This window comes from Melampsora larici-populina (genome assembly GCF_000204055.1).
Source record: "Melampsora larici-populina 98AG31 unplaced genomic scaffold MELLAscaffold_12, whole genome shotgun sequence".
Lineage (NCBI taxonomy): Eukaryota > Fungi > Basidiomycota > Pucciniomycetes > Pucciniales > Melampsoraceae > Melampsora > Melampsora laricis-populina.
Window position 1 is genome coordinate 1806662 of NW_006768776.1, and position 18874 is coordinate 1825535.

Sequence of the window (18874 nt, forward strand, 5' to 3'; positions counted from 1 at the left end):
AAAAAAGCAGTCAAGACAGGGGTGAATACTAGCTGGTTCCGCTTATACAGCTGTTATATATCTGGCACTTTGAAATAGAAGATAAAGTATAGGCAACATTTCTACGTTTTGATTTTGAATTTACCTGACAATCATATGTCCTCTTCTGAATTTGTAGATAGCACCAACAAACAGTTCCGAAGTTGGAGGTGGAATTTACATTCTTTCCATTAATTGCAACGGCGTCGATCGTGCGAAGGTCACACGCTACAAAATCCAAGCATTTAGCATGGGTGCTGTAGACAATCCATTGTATGGTAAAGGCGTGTATTTCTTACGAGGTCCTTTCTTTCCAAAGAATCGGCCCAATACTTCTTTCGATTCTCTCGCCTTCGAAGGGCACGACCATCCTTTTGTTGGCACCAGACTATCTTACATGGGTAGTTTTACTGATTCAGTTGCTGTCACGAGCACCGGCATAGTATGCAACATCGATACTGTCCAAGAATCATCTCCTAAAAGCCCGGAAGACATACTTCTCACAACAATTGATACTACTAAACTTTTGACAGTCTTGCATTCAGACTTCCATCCGATCGTAAGCTTCATTAAACGTTTTGAGTCAATTTCATGATTATCATTAACATTATCAACATGTAGCTTCAGACTACAGTTCAATTCAAAGTCGAGTACTGGATTTGGCCGTTCGTAAATCTTATTGGATTAAATGAGGAATTTGTACTTGGTCGTGAATATCAATTCCATGGTTTTATTAAAGATTTCAATGAGAATACTAATTGTTATGTCGTCATCGTAAGTTATTCGCTCTGCTTGAGCAACATAGCATCATACATCAGTTGAACGATTTACACACAGGTCAACACGATTTGCCCAGTAACTGCCATTTCAAGAACCACTGCAGTGTCGCCAAGTAGTGACCCTGAGACACATAACACCCAAACGAGGAGGCGTAGTAATCGTATCCCAACATAGTGAGTTTGGAAATGTATTCCTACTGCAATAAATTGTTAACATACTTTTTGTCCATTTGCACCGCGGCTCGGTAAAATAGCTCCCAATCTGAGAGATCCACTCCCACGATGAAGTCGACACCATCATCTACATTCTGTCCATTAGCCTTTCAAGTTGAAGATTGGGGCAAGAGACCAGTGTTTAGCTCTCCAATCGTACGATCTTCATCCAACAAACGCCGTCGTTTGAACTCCATGTAAACAACTGATAGTAATTGTAACAACTTGATGCCGTATATGCCAGCCAAGCACCTCGATTTAGGGTATCCTACATAGCTCCGATATTGCGAGGCTATAGAATGGCGTTTCTTTACACATGTAGCCACAATTTTCTTCACGTTAAAATATTTCCTTTGTTTGTTTGTTGAGTGTCAAACTTTAGACGTCTTTCCTTATTAAAAATTTCGCATATCATCCTCCTTATTTGTGTTAACAAGAGTTGATTTTCATATACTCGACATACATATGTTACATACTTAGTCATATTGTAGGCAGACTTGATAATGAAATATGGACCTTTGTATCATTTTATTGTGCAATAAAATAATTGGTTGATGCTAAGTAAAAGGCAAAGTACCAGTGTATCATTTGTTTCGCTAAGGAATAATGTCTCCAACCAGTAAGGTCCCAATAATGATATTACAACCAACAAGCAATCACAACATATCCACTGTTTTTCAATTAGAGCATAGGCAGGGAACCAGAGATTAGCATATGATGTTAGCAGTTACACGAAAAAGGTATTGACAATAACACACCCGATGCAGTAATCATTGATTTCCTAACCAACATCCATATTACCCACAATTAACAAATAATATAAAGCGATGAGCACAACAAAATCAGTATTTAACATACAACAAGAAGATCCCCACCTGGCAGGGCATTTTGACAATTCAGATGAGTACTTACCGACAGAACACCAATATAAATATCAACGCATCACTCGTCGTATCATTACTATTTTTTACAAGGAATGCACTTGAAGTTTCAAACACTGGCCTTTTCATCCTGAATTGTCAGTATAATTCATCACCGTAATTTGTTTGCTTTTGTCCAAAAACAAAGACCAACATTCGCATTACTTGCAAAAGCATCAATCACTCATCATGAGCAACCACAACTTCCCTTTACCTACATTAACCCTTCGAACAATTTACAATTCAATGTTAGAATATATATCTTCAACTGAACGTCTGTATAGTTATTCGATTGAGTTCCCTAAAACTCATTTCCCTTACTTTCACTTAATCGTCGTCACCAACCCGTGCATCAATTTGGAAGATACAGTAGAAGGTTTCCACTCTGCTCCAATGGTCGTTACCAACCTCTTGATTAGCATTATACCGGCCCTACCCAGGGTTGAGCAACCGTGAGTTGACGCTCATTTACCAGGCAAACGTAATCAAATATACTAACCTCAACATCTTTGTCTATTGCATCGGCAAAAAGAACAGAACTTAACGAATCGGCTAATCATGACAACATATCTACAGTCACCTTAAATAACTTTGGTGAGTTACCATCAGCTGCTATGGAGAGGATGCCACAAAGTTCTTCTAACTAAATTTACTTTGCACCCTAAAAAACCCAGCAGACTTCGGTTACATTGGTCCACATCTTATTTCGAGTTTAGACAACAAATCAATTTCACTTCCATTACCGTTAAACGCAAGGAGCTGTTACTATTTAATGGATAGCATGATGTGTGCGCACGCTACAGTTAGTCAGGAACGTAAATGGCATATTTACATCATGAGTGAGCATCAAAAGCGTGGTGTAGCCCACATGCACTATGTAGTGCTCCCTACTTGCAGGTTTTGAAACCATTCGATTGTATTTCTACTTGCTCTCAATTTGATAAGATGCTATAAGATGTAGTTACAAAATCTTTTAATTCATTTGTCGGCCCTGACCGTTCATAAATTATTACGATCATGTAACTATCTACTTTAAATTGGGACGGTGCAGTTCGAGGATCCTTAGACAGTTTGGTAGATATTTCTAATCAGCTCAACCATTCTACTTGACTGTTGATTCATAGTGTATGTTACCTGTGATTCCATTTGCTCCATTAAAGCATCTCTTGAATGTACTCTCGTATTTTAACTACCATTTTTACCTTTCGAAATGTAGTTGCAAGCATTGTCAATTCTCATTATTTTGCAAGCATCAATAACTGCTTAATTGAGTACAGCAAAAACAAGACGTTGTGAGCATATAATTGCTTGACAGGTAATCATAAAGAAAGCGACAAGTGAAATATAAAAAACTGAGGATACAACTAATGATTCGAAATATGCATATTCCAAACTATTGTCTGATTTGAGGTTGTTACTTACTATGAAAGATATGAAAGATGTTCAATCAAGCAGTTGCTTGATTAAGAAATTAATTTGTTCAGTTGGTATCAATGGATAACAACAATATTACATGCTATTTGGGAATAGAGGGACAAAAACATCTACTCGTGAACTGTTTTCCTTGGTGTGGTGCCTGAATCATAGAAACACTCAATTCAATCAAAAACCAACTGTATTGGAATAAATTGAGTTGCGAGAGGTAATCATTCTAATATTCTCCGAGTTAGGAATAAGCAACGATTATTTGGTCAGGGGTTAGGGTTAGGTTAGGTTAGGGCGGGATAAATTTAACCCACCCTAGGCGCATAAAGCATTGTCTAGATCAGCACACGGCCGACCCCCCCCCCAGAACCCCAAGGAGACATGTATCATCAGCACAGCAGCACCATAGTGCACCGACACTAATCGCTAAGGCACTTTCTCCACCCGAGCAGTTTCATTCATTCCCAAACATCAAGCAAAAACTTAGAGCACGAGATGCATACACAAATTAGGTACCCGCAACGCTTGAGAGTCCCAATGGATCAACATGGGTCCTTAACCTTTCCAAGCTCGGAAGTGACGACAGAAAATTGCGCGAAAAAAACACCTCGTTAACAACACAATACTCTAATTTCAATTCTCAATGAAATATGTACCTCAACGGCACTTGAGATGATTGTCAAATTTACTTGGCACTTTTCAACATCTTAAGTTAAATTTTGATTGTATGGAATGTGTTTCATTTACGAATTGATACTAGACTGAATTAATTATCATATATCACATTGTAAATGCTGAGTAGAAAAACACAATCAGGAACATCAGCTAATCTACATACACGTTTGATCAGAATTACGTTCAAGGCAAGTGTTGAAGTTTGGGAATGTAAATAAAGTGTTTTAATAAGCATCAGATATCAAGACCATCGTAACAGCACATCTTTCACCGGCCTTACCAAACACTCATTGGTATATCATGTTCTGAAGGTGAAACTACAACAGGAGCTTCAGTTACACGGGATTATCGCAAACAATCCATACTTCTAGCCCTGGAATCTGGCAAGTTGAATTAGCGTACGTATTATACCTTATTTTCCTATTCACATTTATGCGTATTTGCTCATTGTCTCATTTGTGTACTGCCCCAACCAAATGGCAAATACCAATATGCTCGACCTTATTATTGCCAATCACACATAATAACAGCACAACTATTTGGATTCATCAATTTATTTCAGTGTGTATATCAAATACGCATTATCAGTCAATTTTTTCGGCTGTAAGATTGAGATGGCCGATGACATTAAAAACACAAGTTGAGCGACTACAGAAAATCTAGATACAATATGTGCTTCAATTTGACAATGCTCCGCTAACATTTTTCCCCTGAATATCTGCTCATAACTGATTTTGATTCTGATCGGCGACCAAAGTAAAGAAAGACAAACTATGCTATTACTACTTTCACAATCTCAGCTACTGAGTCCAAAATAGAGTGCACCCGATTAATATTCCATACATATTCCGTATCCACATCTGCAAATATCTTCATATGAAAACAGATATACAATTAATATTATGTATATCTTTTAGTCAATGTCCAAAGCAGGAAAATGTTAATCACAAAAGTTAGAAATCAAGCCCAAGACGTTGTTATTTTTAGTATATATATTGTACATCAAGACAACAACAAGGTAGGTCAAACTCCATTCACACTCTGCTGTCACGAGTGTTATCTATTACAATTGTTATTGCGCTGCATTACATTTTCATTGAATTTCTACTATCAAAGTAATCAACAATAAACGCAGCTTTCATATCTATTGTATTGTTAAAATTAAGCCCTTTGGACTCTCGCAGAACAGTCAGCAGCAACTCGAATCTAACTCATTATATATTCTCAAATTCCGACTAATAAAGTACTCATACAAAACAAAGAACTTTATTATTTTTCATTTGGAAAAAGTAAGTTCCCATCAATTATCTGATCTATTTGGTAATCACGTGACTTCCACGGTTGAAATAACAATTACTCCAAACTATTTGATCAGACCATAGCATTCATGGCTGACCCAACTGAGTCTACTACGCATGGTCTTGATTTGTTGGGACCTTTCCTTATTGAGGCGAAGGTATGTTGGCAGTAAGACTCTGTTACTACAAACTGACTTTGTGTCTGTGATTTTGTAGACATCAGGTGAAAACGGTTGGCGCAAAGAGTATCGAACTTATACAACCTTCATCGGCTGTAGTGGAAGTCCTGACAAAGAGACCTTGCGATATGAAATTGTAGCTCGCGGTTTCAGTCAAGCTAATTTCATGCTTGAAGCCCAACACATCTATTTTTTGAGAGGTAGTTTTTTCCCAACTACTGATGCTCAAACAGATGATATAATCTTCTTCAAAGCTTCAGACCGAGTGTTACTCAATTCTGAAGATGCCTTCGTTGGCGATTTAGTTGATGTGGTTGGAGTCACTGGAGTCGGAATTGTTTGCAACATCACCATCGTTATCGAACCAGCTCGTGGAGGCCTTATGAAAAACCCCAAGGATGAGAACAAGCCAACGACTATTGTAACTGTTTTACACTCCAATTTCCATCCTCCTGTCAGCCATTTGGTGTCCTTTCATGTTATTTAAAATTTACTGAAAAGTCGCATTTGATAGACCAAAGAATCAGCTCAATTTACAGCCAAATATCGCATCCCTCCAACTCCAAACCTAGCCGGTACACCTAAAATACTGAAAATTGGTAGAGAATTTCAATTCCATGGTTTCATTAAGGATTACGACTCCACTAATTTCCGCTACATCGTAATTGTAAGTTAGCATTCACATGGATTTTTCATCCTGATAATGTTCTAATACGCAGATTGAGCATACAGGCCAACAAGGTTTCCCCCACAAATGGCAGCAAAGAATATGAGGTTAGCAGTAATGGTGTCAAGGTAAAAACTGAAGATACCAAACCGTTCAACTTAGTGAACAAACCCAAAAAGTTAGTACTTACACTTATCCTTAGAAATCCGTGTGCTGACCCCTTTCCTTCATTATAGATTCAATCCTAAGGATTTGAAGTCGTCATTTAAATCCTCTGTTACGTCCACTGAATCTGAATCATCACCCAGTCTGCAATTTGCACCTTCTGACTTCGGACCCGAGTCATACCAATCAGCTTCTTCGAGTGCCGCTATTCCCTCAGGGTCAAGTACATCCCCTGAGAAAGTTACTCCAAATGAAATTTGCATTGAGGCATAAAAGAAAAGAAGTCGTACACAACCCAAACGTGTGACTAAGAAGGGTAAGAGTGTCAATATCAGCACCTCTGAAGACGTTTAAACATTACTGAGGTGAGACTCTTCCAAACATACAGTATGTGGGTTTTCAGTTTGAACAGTGGAAAGTATCTGAAATTATTTGCCTTTCTTTTTGCAATTCCAAAAACCACAGCTCGAATTTTAATCTTCCGTGCCTACATTTCATCGTGACTTTTTCTCAAATTGATCCATTGCAAGATCTGTAGTTAAATAGTAAATTCCAAACGTGATTCAAACTTCGCCTTAGCTTCAGTTCTGAGTTGAAAACATTGCAGATGTATCCTTATTTCCACTTATCTCCAAATGTATCTCTGCATATTCTATTCTCCAAAACTTTAAAAAAAATTACATCTTCTGCCTGCACCCGAAGTGTAATTCTTATTTCTATGCCAGTCGTTCCCTGTCCAACTTGATACGATTTGCAACTCATGGCCCGTTGTTGAAATTGTGTATACAGCTCAACTGTCAAATAAGTATTGACAATGATCGTGTCGCGGTAAAGTAAATTATAACGTGTACAACAAGACAGTATTAAGTGGCAGCCCCGAGTGAATTTCGGTACCTCAAATGGGGGTTATCCGTAGGGTTAAGTCAGTCCAGTTCGTAGTTTCGCAGCAGATTTTTTACCACTTCTATTATTTATACATGCAGTCAACAACTTCCCAAAACAAACCGAGTTCACACATTCCACTATCAAGTGATTGATATTAAGTTACCCACTACATGGTGGAAGGAATTCATTACGTGCAATGATCGAGATTGAGTGTTCAAGTTTAGGCCCGTCTACCTGATGTTGGTGATTGATGAATAATTATAATCAAGGAGTTATATTCTATAATCTCTAATGGGACGAAGCTATATAGCTGACTAAACACGATTAAGTGTTTTAAGAGGATTCCAAACCACAAATATCATCAAGAGTATTTGATGAGGAGCTATTAATCCTTCATGCAAAAGACATCAATGCATTTATGATGAAAGTATTGGGCAATCAGTCTCATGATGCATTATATCACTAATAACAACTTTATGAACACTACAAAATTGATGTAGAGATGGTAAATTCGAGGTGCGAGACCAACAGTATCGTGGTGCTCGCATCAGAAGCTTTCAGAGTTTGAATCGTATAGTCATGACAGTTGCGTCCAATGATGCTTTTCGAAGCTTTATTAGTGTTACCCTTGAAGAGGTTATAAGGGATTTATACGTTTATGTATCAGTTCCAGGGAAATCTGTTGAAGTAGGTGTGTCAATAAATTACAATGGATCAAAATATACTCGTCAAAGTTAGCAATATGAAAATGCTACGCAAATCATGCCATAGCACTGCCAGCATAGATGCCTCGGGTTGAGAAATCCGAGGCATCATCAGAGGCAAATCCTCGGACAGACCTTGTCCGAGGTTTTCGCCCGAGGTATTTTTTTGCCCTGGAAATAACCTCGGATCAAAACCTCGGGAAGCTTCTGTCCGAGGTTTTGCATCCGAGGATACCTCGGATTACAAAATCCGAGGTAAATATGTTGGCGGTGTAGTAAATTATTCAACTTACAGATTTGCATCCAAAGGACCTAAATGGTTACGTCGAGTAAAACCAGAGTATCTGATAATCTCAGGAGTGACAAGTAGCAATATCCATTTCAACAACTTTTTAATTCGTCAGGTAGGTGTTTGATTATCCATCAACTATCTGCACAATTCAGATTTGTTTGAGTTATTTGCTAATTTCAATTATATCAACCTCATTTTAAGATTTTCTATATCTTTCTATTATTTCGTCACAATACTCAGAACCAATTTCAACTGCGAACGAATCGTCTTCGTATTGAAAACCACTTTATACGAAGAGTTGCTGCACCATGCGTGCTTACCGAGCTAGGAAAGGTCCGGCAGCAAGGACTGAAGCTCTGGGTAGTGAAATCAATCTATTGACTCGATTTGCTGGAGAAATTCCGCATAGTTTAGGGGCTGCCGACGACCAATGTTCCAAATGTGATGCCTTCCGTTGGAAGATCAAAAGGACGGTTAAAGACGCTAATTTATTACGTTCCACTTATGGCAACTGTTGCCAACATGGAGCTGTCGAATTGCCAATGCACTATTTCCCGCAAGATGTAGATAGGGCGGTTCCAGAGTTCTATCATCGCCTCTTAACCAGCGCAGACAATAGTAAGGTACCTTTGTCTATTCTTATATGTAGGTATGGTTAACTGATTTTTCAACAGTCTCAGTCGAATTTAGATTAAATATCAGACATTACAACAATGCGATGTCTTTTACTTCATTGGGTGCAAACATTGATAGGACTGTTGCTGGGTAACGTGGAGTTTATACCTTCAGAATCTTGGGCCAGCTCTCACACAACATTGGATCCCTCATGCCCGTCCCCAGTAATCACCCTGGATTTGCGCAAATCTTTGTTTACGGAGGAGGCGATGAAGCAGAAGCTCATTTCCGTAACCAAAACTTTGACAACAGTCTTGACCCCCAAATACTACTACAATTTCAACAATTCATGAATCAAATTAATCCCTACGTAGAAGTATTTTGATCAGCTGCGATCATTACTAATGAAGGAAACAATCAATCCTTGGTAATCAATACAATCAATGCTGCAGGTCGAGATCATCGACGTTATAACCGTCCCACTGCGAACGAGGTAGCTGCTATAATTGAAGGAGATGGACAAGTAGGAGTTCAAAAGCGGGACATTGTCCTCCAGCGCCAATCAGGTGATCTACAACGGATATCCGAACTTCACACAGGATACTTCACGTTAAGATATCCTTTACTATTCCCTTACGGCTCTCAAACGTGGCATGAGCACTTTTCAAATCCAACAGACGCACGTAAGTTAGGCGTTGATAGATTTGACAACTTCATGCAAAAGTTATTAATCAATACGTTACCTTTACATTATTTTCAGGACCAGATGGCGAGGTATCCAACTTGGAATGGTTTGCTTATTTGATCTTCAAGCGGAACACTTTTTCGTTAATCTTGGCTTCGGGCAGGCTTTTCCAAGAGTTTGTAGTGGATATGTACGTGTGTGTAGAGCACTCACGCTTGCAATACTTGAGGTTTCATCAAAAAGAGTTGCGTGCTGAACTTTACAGCGGAGCAGTGGAGGCCTTGGGTAACGAAGTAGAGGATGAAGTTGTTGGTAGAAGAGTAGTATTGCCCTCAAGTTTCATTGGTGGACCGCGACATATGCAACAGTTATATCAAGATGCTATGACGCTTGTAGCCGAGTTTGGCGCACCAAGCCTATTTATAACTATGACCGCTAACCCTCAGTGGGGTGAAATCCTTGAAGCTTTGGACGATAATCAACAACCAGAGGATCGGCCTGATTTAGTAGCTAGGGTTTTCCATGCCAAATTTCATTGCTTATTGGACGACATCAAAAAACGCGAACGTTTTGGCATTTGCACAGCTTATGTGTATACAATTGAATTTCAAAAAAGGGGGCTTCCACACGCCCATTTGATTGTGTTCCTTGACTCAGCTTCAAAACCAACTACCCCGGCCCAAGTCGATTGTATGATAACTGCTCAATTACCAGATCCTGATAACAAACTTGGACTCTTCAATTTGGTTACCAAGTTCATGCGCCACGGACCATGTCAGAACTATAAGTGCTTGACTGGAAGTAATTGTCGACTAGGTTATCCGAAGCCTTTTAGTGAAACCACTGATATGCCCGAAAACAGTTATCCAGTACGGAATGCGAGACGTTCCAAAGTGACAATGCAAAATTTCAAAAATCAAAAATCACAATCCCCGCGTGCGAAATTCAAAAATCCAAGACAAAACTACAGAAAATACTCAAATACAGGGATAAAACCCCTGTACTGGGGTAAAAGTCATGGCAGAAACCCCTTTTTGCCCAAATTTCCAGTGGTCAACACCGTTTTCATTGCATTGTCACCTTTCAACAAAAAGTACCAGCAACACCAAAAATCAAAAAATCAAAAAACCAAAAACCAAAAACCAAAAACCAAAAAATACATTTCTCAAACTGTACAATTCAAACACCAATGTTAGATTCTACTTCAGCCAAAAACCACATGTTGGCCAACTAGCTACAAGCTCGGTCTCACAGGTATCAACACCTCCGATTGGAGACATTCTACCATCAGTCTCAAGAGCTTCAAAGTACCTGCTTCCTGTCTAGCTCTCCTCCAAAACCTCTTTCATCATCATCAATCCTCTTCGATTGTCCTCGATCCTCCTCAATCTTTGTCAACCGTCCTCAATCTTCCTCAATCTTTGTCAACCGGCTTGATCTTCCTCAATCTTTGTCAACCGTCCTCGATCTTCTTATTTCTTTGTCAACTGTCCTCGATCTTCCTTAATCTTTGTCAACCGTCCTTGATCTTCCTCATTATTTGTCAACTGTCCTCGATCTTCTTCTTTCTTCGTTGACCGTCCTTGAACTTCTTCTTTCTTCATCAACCGTCCTCAATCTTCTTATTTCTTTGTCAACTGTCCTCAATCTTCCTCAATCTTTGTCAACCGTCCTTGATCTTCTTTGACCGTCCTCAATCTTCTTTGATTATCCTGAATCTTCTTCGACCGTCCCCAATCTTCTGCAATCCTCATCAAATCACCTTCTGTCTCCATCACCAACTACACACCAACATGCCAGCAGAAATATCTGATGAAATCTTGCGACCCCTCGTTGAAGAAGCTGTGGCTAACAACTGGCCAGCACAAACAGTATGCGACACTGATTGGCAACGGCACAACATCCAAGTCTGTGTAAGAACTGCTAGAAGACGAATCAAAGAATGGGACTTGAAACAACAAGGAAATTATGATGTGGCAGTTGTAAAGGAAGCAGTATTAGATAATTACAAACAATCTCTGAGCCAAAAGCGAGCTCTCATTGCCCTCAAAAACAAACACAACATCATCATCAGCCGGTTAACTTTAACTCAAGTTGAGAAGCAACGCTGACTGGTCCGGTTTGTCCCTCAGTGACAATAAATTCTTCCCCACAGAGACAGTGACTCCACCGGTTGAACGGTGGCATTGATTTATTAAACCAAAGGGAGTGATAAGTTGTTGATTCAGGATTTTCTCTGTCCAACAAAAAGGCCGGGCCCTGCTGCTGATGGGGGTGTAGCTGAGAAGTAACTATCTCTGATGAATTGACAGGCTGAAGATCTGAGCCGCATGAAATGGACGCAAGTCTGGAGACCGCGTCACTGGTCAACATGTGATCAGGAAATCCTGAGCTCCAGTTGGGAGTTGTCTGTGCTTCTAGATCCACCAGAGGAATAAGTTGATGTTGTTGAGGATTGTAATGAGTAGGACACTGGATTTGATATTGAAGTTCCTGACTGTCTTGACAAGGCTTCCTTGGAACCAACTTGGGATAAATATAAGTGCATGGACTTGCAATTGTGACACATCATGCCCATCAAATTCTATAATAGTGGTGTTGACAGTAGAGCTGATGAGAACTGGGTCACTGGGGTCAAAAGTTGAACCCGGTTTCCATCCGCCAGCAGGTAGAGCTTTATATATACAAGGTGTGCTTCCAAGCAGCTTCAAGAAACAACTATCAAAATCTGGAGGGACATACCCCAAAGAAATTCCAGTTGGAAGATATAAACTGATCTCTGGTGTGCTGTGGGTATCCGCAGAGACTTTCAGGAACACAGGTGACTGATGGGGATGTTCTAGTTTGGCCGCAGTGGAAGTGGGTGATGGCACCGTAAAAGATATCATCCCAGCACATACTGGTTGGCTTAGATTTTGTTGAGGTGTGACAAACATGATTATAAAAATAAAATGAAGTGGATGAAAAATGGATGATTGAAATGAGGGACAATATACTTTGGGTGCATGAAGCACAATTTATATGAGCTCAAATTTGCTGTGCAGATTTACACATTTTATCAAACATTCATGGATCTCACAGATCCACGCACAAGCTTTTCACAATTTACAAAACATTCATGGATCTTGCAGATCCACGCACAAGATCCTGCGATTGATGCAAATCCCATGTCACATGTTCCATCACTGGTTAGGGGGCATAGTGGCCATTGCATCTGGTCCCCCTATCCTGCATCAGCACAATTAATTGATATTCCAAACATATCATGTCTATAAATGACCCTCATGAGAATATTGATATTTGAATATCGGAACAAACATCTATTTTAAACAGATTATACTGAGTCTGTTTCAATTTTTTTTCATTAACAAAAGGAAAAAAACAGTTGGGATGATGAGTATCTCAAACAAAAAAATTTCAAACACATCTTACTCAAACCGTTCCATAATATAATTTTTTTCATTAACAAAAGAATACATAAATTGAGTATATTACCAAAATATACTACCAAACAATGCTTTCAATCATATTTTGATGCAACTCTTCCAGTATATATTTATTTCTTTAACAATAGGAAGACAATTGTTTCAATATGTAGTTTTTTTTTTTGTTAACAAAAGCCAAAAATATTGGACAAACCTTTCAAACATGTTGTAATTGAAATGTTGCAATATATATTTTATATATGTATATCAATCATAACATTTAATCCCAAAGCCACTTCATTTACAAAACTCGTCAAAATACACAAGCTTCCCCCTATAAGAGTTTAGGACCTTGGTCCAAAATCATCCGGAAACATGGCAATCCGTCAATCATTTCCGTTAGTCTCATTTTCAATCGAGTTTCAAAATATGTCACCATCCACCTGATGGATGTATGTGTTGAACAAACGAATTTCACACCACTTTTACCAGGCCACCATGTAGATTTTCGTCATTTATCACCGTACACCTTGATGTTTACGTCAAACAAACAATATTCAACATGCGTAAAGCCAACTCCGTATATTCTTTCATCCACTTTCATCGCAAACTTCCAGGGCCCATACCATATTGAACTCACCAAAGTATCAGAGCATACTAAAATGTCTGCGCGATCATGACAGCCACCTTCTGTATCTTAATTTGGTATCGAGGTGTCCGGAAGTATTTCGCGGCTTGGAGCATCATAAATGCATTTGCGATCTCTCCCCATGATTGCATCAACTCGATTACAATCTTGAACAAAGGAATTTAGGCAACTTTCATGCGACTACCTAACTTGCAATACCCTGTCTCTTGACATGGAATTCCTTTTGACGTTTCGCGCCACCCGGATTTTATTGTTATTTCACTCAATGTTGCGCAGTCAAATTGTCACCGTTTGTCCGTCACATTATGTTGAGAATTCCATACACGTTGGTGTGGACGCATCGCTTCCAGTAATCACCTACATACTACCCAATCACAAAAGTCGCCTTGGTATACGCCATCCGGCAGATGTCCTCCTACAATTCCCGACAGAATGGATTCACATAGGCACAGCATGATATGACAAATCATATCACGAAAAACATGGTACAACAATTTGTCTCCTTGGCAAGTTCACGAGTTTCCCTCTCCCAATGCCCGTCCTATGCTTCACTGACGAGAATCCGCCTCTTCATTTTGAAAGCTATATAAGACACGCATGTCCCTTGATTCTGCTGCCAAAATCAAACCATCCAGTACCTGTTTCCTCACCAAGGTCCAACGGCTATTAGCTTGGGCGCAACTTACTTTCTATTTACACCAACTTGCAAAACAGTAAGTTTGTCTGCTCTGCCTCTATCGACACTTCTCTTTCCCAATGATATCATTCATCCATACTTTTTTTCCAACTTTGCAATCAGACCAAATGTCGGACACATCACCATCCACTCAACACAGCATCTATGCCTCTGGCAATTTCGAGATTGAAAATAAAGTATGTACAGACATTCTTCTGCTCGGTAGTTTAAGTGCGAACACAAGACTCACATAGTCCGACTGCTCTACACAGGTATCCCCAATCACCATCGCTGGCTCTGGCCCTGAATACATTACCTATGCTGTTTCAATTGGGTGTAGAGGTGCTGACCGTGATGCAAGATTGCTGTACGAGATCAGGGCCACCGGTCTCGCAGCCAACGAACATAAACTCTACAAGGACCACACCTACTTCCTCCGTGGTCCTTTTTTCCCCACAAACCTACCTCAGACTGAAAGTGATCAATTTATATTCGAGGGTGCTGACGCTACATTGATAGCATCACTTGATAACTATGAGGGAGAATCCGTGGACTCGGTTGGTATATCTGGTCTCGGCATTGTTATCAACATTGAACACATCACCGAGAAATGTTGTCAATACCTCAAAAAAACCGGCCAGGAGGATGATCTACAAACAACAGTTGTTACTATGCAACATTCCGAATTTAACCCCATTGTAGGTATTTACTTTTCCCCTTGATGTAGCCGGTCACTGACTCGTTATTTCAGAGTCAAAAAACGCACATGAGCAAGGTAGAATACCTAATTCGGCCCACCCCAAATCTTGCTCGCATTGCTACTTATTTGAAAACAGGACGTGAATGCGCAATACATGGATATATCAAAGACTTCAATGTGGAAACGAGCTCCTATGTCGTTGTAGTAAGTACTGTTATACTTGCAGTTCTGGGTTGTCCTGTCATTTATCGTTTATGGCATTCATCATGCAGGCAAACAAATTATACATGACAAGTGGTTATCAAGATTTAACAGCACCCACCAAAGCAAAAACTGTGGGAAATGGTATACCATCAAAGAAGCCAGTCAAGTTAGTCAGCATTTATTCATATGTTTCTCCCTGTCATTCTGGACTTTGCTTACATATTCAAGTAGGTTTGTATCAAGGGCGGTCTCCTCACCATTTGTATCGCCCATTCCTACTTCGGGCTTTTCCCGGGCAGTTGTTTCTGGGTCTGGTGAAGGATCCGAATTGCAAGTGGAATCTGGGTCCGGTTCCTCCCCCGCTTTGTCATTACCGTCGACGTCTAGCAGTGTTCCAAAAGGCCCAAAGACCACTGGCCAACCACCAAAAAAGAGAGCCCTTGCTCCTCCAAAAGCCAAGGCCAAGAAGAGTGTCACTATTGCTAAATCACGATGAAAAATATCACTTTCACTGTGGTCACTTAAACTCTGCTAGGGTTTTTTTTACGCATTGTGTGATAAATATTAAATGACAGAACATTGTATCCATTCCTGATTCATTATGAAAGAAATTCCCTTTCCATGCGGCCACATAAGCTATGCTATATTGTGTTTATTTGTCGTGTTGCGTTATATCTTGGCCAACTATCATGCTCTTTTTGGTAAAACCTCTACCTGATCTTCTGTTTGCCTTATTACTTTTCAAGCAATGAACTCTTTCTTGAGGTTCATTCCACCTTCAGTGCAATGTCTAGGATTGTCAATGATTGCCATTTTGTCCTATGATAGTAATTTTCACCTGATGTTTCCTGACTCTCTTATATTTCATTATACGGCCTAACCCGTCTTTAATTGTATATATACAACCTTTGGAGTGCAATTTTGAAATTTCAGCTCGAAGATCAAAAGATGTTGACAACTTTAACATATTTTTGATACCACTAGCCTGCATTTACGTTAAATGCTTTTATTTCACACTACCTGGGTGCCAACTTAATGTAAAATCATGATATAGACTTGGTGTTGCATACAAATAAAGTTCACATAGACTTACTGGAACATGTATTTGAATAATTGATCTGGGTTGGCTTACGTGTCCAACTCCAAAATTTTTTGACACACACAAGTTACTCAGTCCAATAATGGTATATATGAGCCTGCCAAGCTTCCTGGGTTGATCCAATCTGTTCAAGAGCGGCGCAAATTTTTATTTGCAGCAGTTGATACATTTTTATCCTACGCGGCACGACTTACATAATGGAAAAGTTGCTCTACACACTCAAGTTCTGATATTTATGACTTGGTACTTGTAACAGTAATTACATGTTGTAATCCGACGTTGTATCCTTACATGTGCCAATCTCGAACCATTGGTATGGGCCACAATATTGCCATTTTGATTCCATTGGACTTAGACCGCATGAGTGCTGCCATAATGCTCCTCTGACCAACACAATACTATCACGTGCTTTATTCTCCGATTGCCTTGATGAAACGTCTCTCGGTCACAGTAGCTAGATTTGGAATCTCCCGGCATGGATGAATTTAGATTAACCTTGGCGCCTGCATTCTACCCTTTTGACTTCAAATGTTATTCCTATGTCATGAGGCCGTATGGGCTGTAAGACCTAACTTTTTTAAGGTTTTGTGATTTCACACATCTGCACTGCTGACGGTATATAGTCACTGGTCTGGACGGCAAGTTTGGTTGATTGTGGATTCGCGTCCGATAACACCTTGGGGTGTTGTTGTGTATGATATAGTTTGATTTTGGAAAATAGTTGCTAATCATAAATTCTACATACTATTCCTTGGTTGATTACCTTGTCGCGGTGAGTTCCTTTCATTTCCCCTCTATATAATATATTCTTACGCTTTGTCAACATTCTTGGTTGTGCACATGATTCAAAATGCCAATCAACACATTGGTTGATAACGTAATATATGCCACGTCCAGTCACGATGAGGAAACTTGTTAGTCCACTTTGGCTGCATTGTGATTTGTTTTAGTACCTGACCAGCTTTTATTTCAGAGTGCCCACCCCAAAAATGCCTGTCATTACATTCCTCCTGGCATGCCACGCGGTGTAACACTCGACCATGTCGATTTGCCTCCGTCCCCACATTCACAATCGCCGGACGATTTTGCTTTCAATTCATTGGGGCCAAGCCTGGGGGTCAAGCAGTCAAATCTCAAAATTGCTTTTGGAATTGCTATAAAATCACGTATGCGTCCATCCGATCCCATATCAACTACCAGGCATTGCGTGTGTCGTTTGAGATATTAGTGGTTCTTATAAATTTCTCTTCCTACCCACTTCTTTGTATTTTAAATGAATACGTGCTTACGGCCATGTCTGTTCTCCGTTGTTCTGCTTAGGTTGATTTCAGTGACTTCATCGAGTTTTAATATCGGCGGCATTAATCATGTCCGACAACTCAAATCCTACATACCATGGAATATATCTATCCGGTAATTTTGAAATCGAACAGAAGGTAAGACGGGGCTCATTCTCGAGGTGTTTCCCGCATTATGCTCACCTTGCTATCACTGTAGCTCTCACCAAACCATGGATGGCGATCCGAATACCGCACATATGTAACTTACATCGGTTGTGGTGGCGCGGACCGCGATCAACATCTACTTTACGAGATAAAGGCCAAGGGCTATAGCTCACCTACGTATATGTTGTCTCAAGACTACATCTACTACCTAAGAGGTTCATTCTTTCCGTCAAACACTCCTGAAACGGAAAATGATCAGCTCTTGTTTGAGGGTAGTGATGCAAACGTAGTGTCAGCCTGCAAAAGTTGCGAAGCGGATTTAGTGGACTCGGTTGGTGTCACCTCTCTAGGAATTGTGATTGGTATAGATACAATTGTGGAAAAGTGCCTGCCACCGTCCCCTGGCCCATCAGCTTCCTTGTCTTCTGCCTCCGACAACTCTGGTATGCCAAAGGAGGCAGTAATTGCAGAAGTAAAAAAGCGGGCTCGATATCAACCCAAAAGGAAGTTATCTACCGCTTCGGGTGATGTCTCGCCCTAATGAACCTGAACTGTCAGTACCAAACCTGTCAATTTCATTTCTTTTCCGCTGTGGCGCTTTTGATACTTTTGACTGATCTGCTATTATTTCTGTTTCCTATATATCTGATGTGTTATTAGTGGTCATCGCGTCGTAACCTTTGTTTTGCTTGTGTAGAGCGCGCGGATTGACCTTTCTGTACTTCCAAGTATTTGATTGTGGCTCATTGAATAAGATCTACATATCATAAGATAGCAAATTTAGTATCTGTATACTTCATATTATTTCGAAACCCTTCCCTTCCTGTCTCGTATTTGTGATTGTCTTCTTGTTTTACTATGGCAAGTCAGATATACAAATTGTTATCTCAATTTGGTTGTCTACATTGATTTTTTGTGTTTTTTGTCCTACACGTATCAAAATATTCTTTATGTTGACTCAAGTAGGTATGCCCTTACCTTGTGTTTGCGTGCAATGGCTTGGCTGTGTACATGAGTAAATGAAATGCTTGCGCCCTGAAGCTGATCTTGTGGACCACGTTGTGCAACACTTCAGGGTTGAGTATCCTTCCCTTAGGATACCGAGCATGTAACAGTCTATGAACATGACTATTTTTTTGATACCATGCAAAATATT

The 18874-nt window shown here is 39.9% G+C and overlaps 5 protein-coding genes across 5 annotated transcripts; all 5 read left to right on the forward strand.

The window, feature by feature from the left end:
• Nucleotides 1-268: 268 nt before the first annotated feature.
• Nucleotides 269-1211, forward strand: MELLADRAFT_105270 (uncharacterized protein; the record flags this gene model as incomplete). Its single annotated transcript, XM_007408386.1, has 3 exons — nucleotides 269-577; nucleotides 856-971; nucleotides 1052-1211. 3 exons carry the CDS (start codon nucleotides 269-271, stop codon nucleotides 1209-1211), a joined length of 585 nt encoding a protein of 194 aa, XP_007408448.1.
• Nucleotides 1212-2119: 908 nt separating this feature from the next.
• Nucleotides 2120-3040, forward strand: MELLADRAFT_105271 (uncharacterized protein; the record flags this gene model as incomplete). The annotated part of the gene is made up of 4 exons (XM_007408387.1): nucleotides 2120-2382; nucleotides 2463-2524; nucleotides 2605-2769; nucleotides 2982-3040. The coding sequence occupies 4 exons, from the start codon at nucleotides 2120-2122 to the stop codon at nucleotides 3038-3040; spliced, it is 549 nt and encodes a 182-aa protein (XP_007408449.1).
• Nucleotides 3041-5417: 2377 nt separating this feature from the next.
• MELLADRAFT_85082 (uncharacterized protein) lies at nucleotides 5418-6612 on the forward strand (the record flags this gene model as incomplete). The annotated part of the gene is made up of 5 exons (XM_007408388.1): nucleotides 5418-5486; nucleotides 5545-5961; nucleotides 6022-6174; nucleotides 6240-6352; nucleotides 6411-6612. The coding sequence occupies 5 exons, from the start codon at nucleotides 5418-5420 to the stop codon at nucleotides 6610-6612; spliced, it is 954 nt and encodes a 317-aa protein (XP_007408450.1).
• Nucleotides 6613-14398: 7786 nt separating this feature from the next.
• Nucleotides 14399-15670, forward strand: MELLADRAFT_105272 (uncharacterized protein; the record flags this gene model as incomplete). The annotated part of the gene is made up of 5 exons (XM_007408389.1): nucleotides 14399-14467; nucleotides 14543-14968; nucleotides 14998-15174; nucleotides 15243-15340; nucleotides 15406-15670. 5 exons carry the CDS (start codon nucleotides 14399-14401, stop codon nucleotides 15668-15670), a joined length of 1035 nt encoding a protein of 344 aa, XP_007408451.1.
• Nucleotides 15671-17640: 1970 nt separating this feature from the next.
• Nucleotides 17641-18259, forward strand: MELLADRAFT_105273 (uncharacterized protein; the record flags this gene model as incomplete). The annotated part of the gene is made up of 2 exons (XM_007408390.1): nucleotides 17641-17709; nucleotides 17771-18259. 2 exons carry the CDS (start codon nucleotides 17641-17643, stop codon nucleotides 18257-18259), a joined length of 558 nt encoding a protein of 185 aa, XP_007408452.1.
• Nucleotides 18260-18874: the final 615 nt, after the last annotated feature.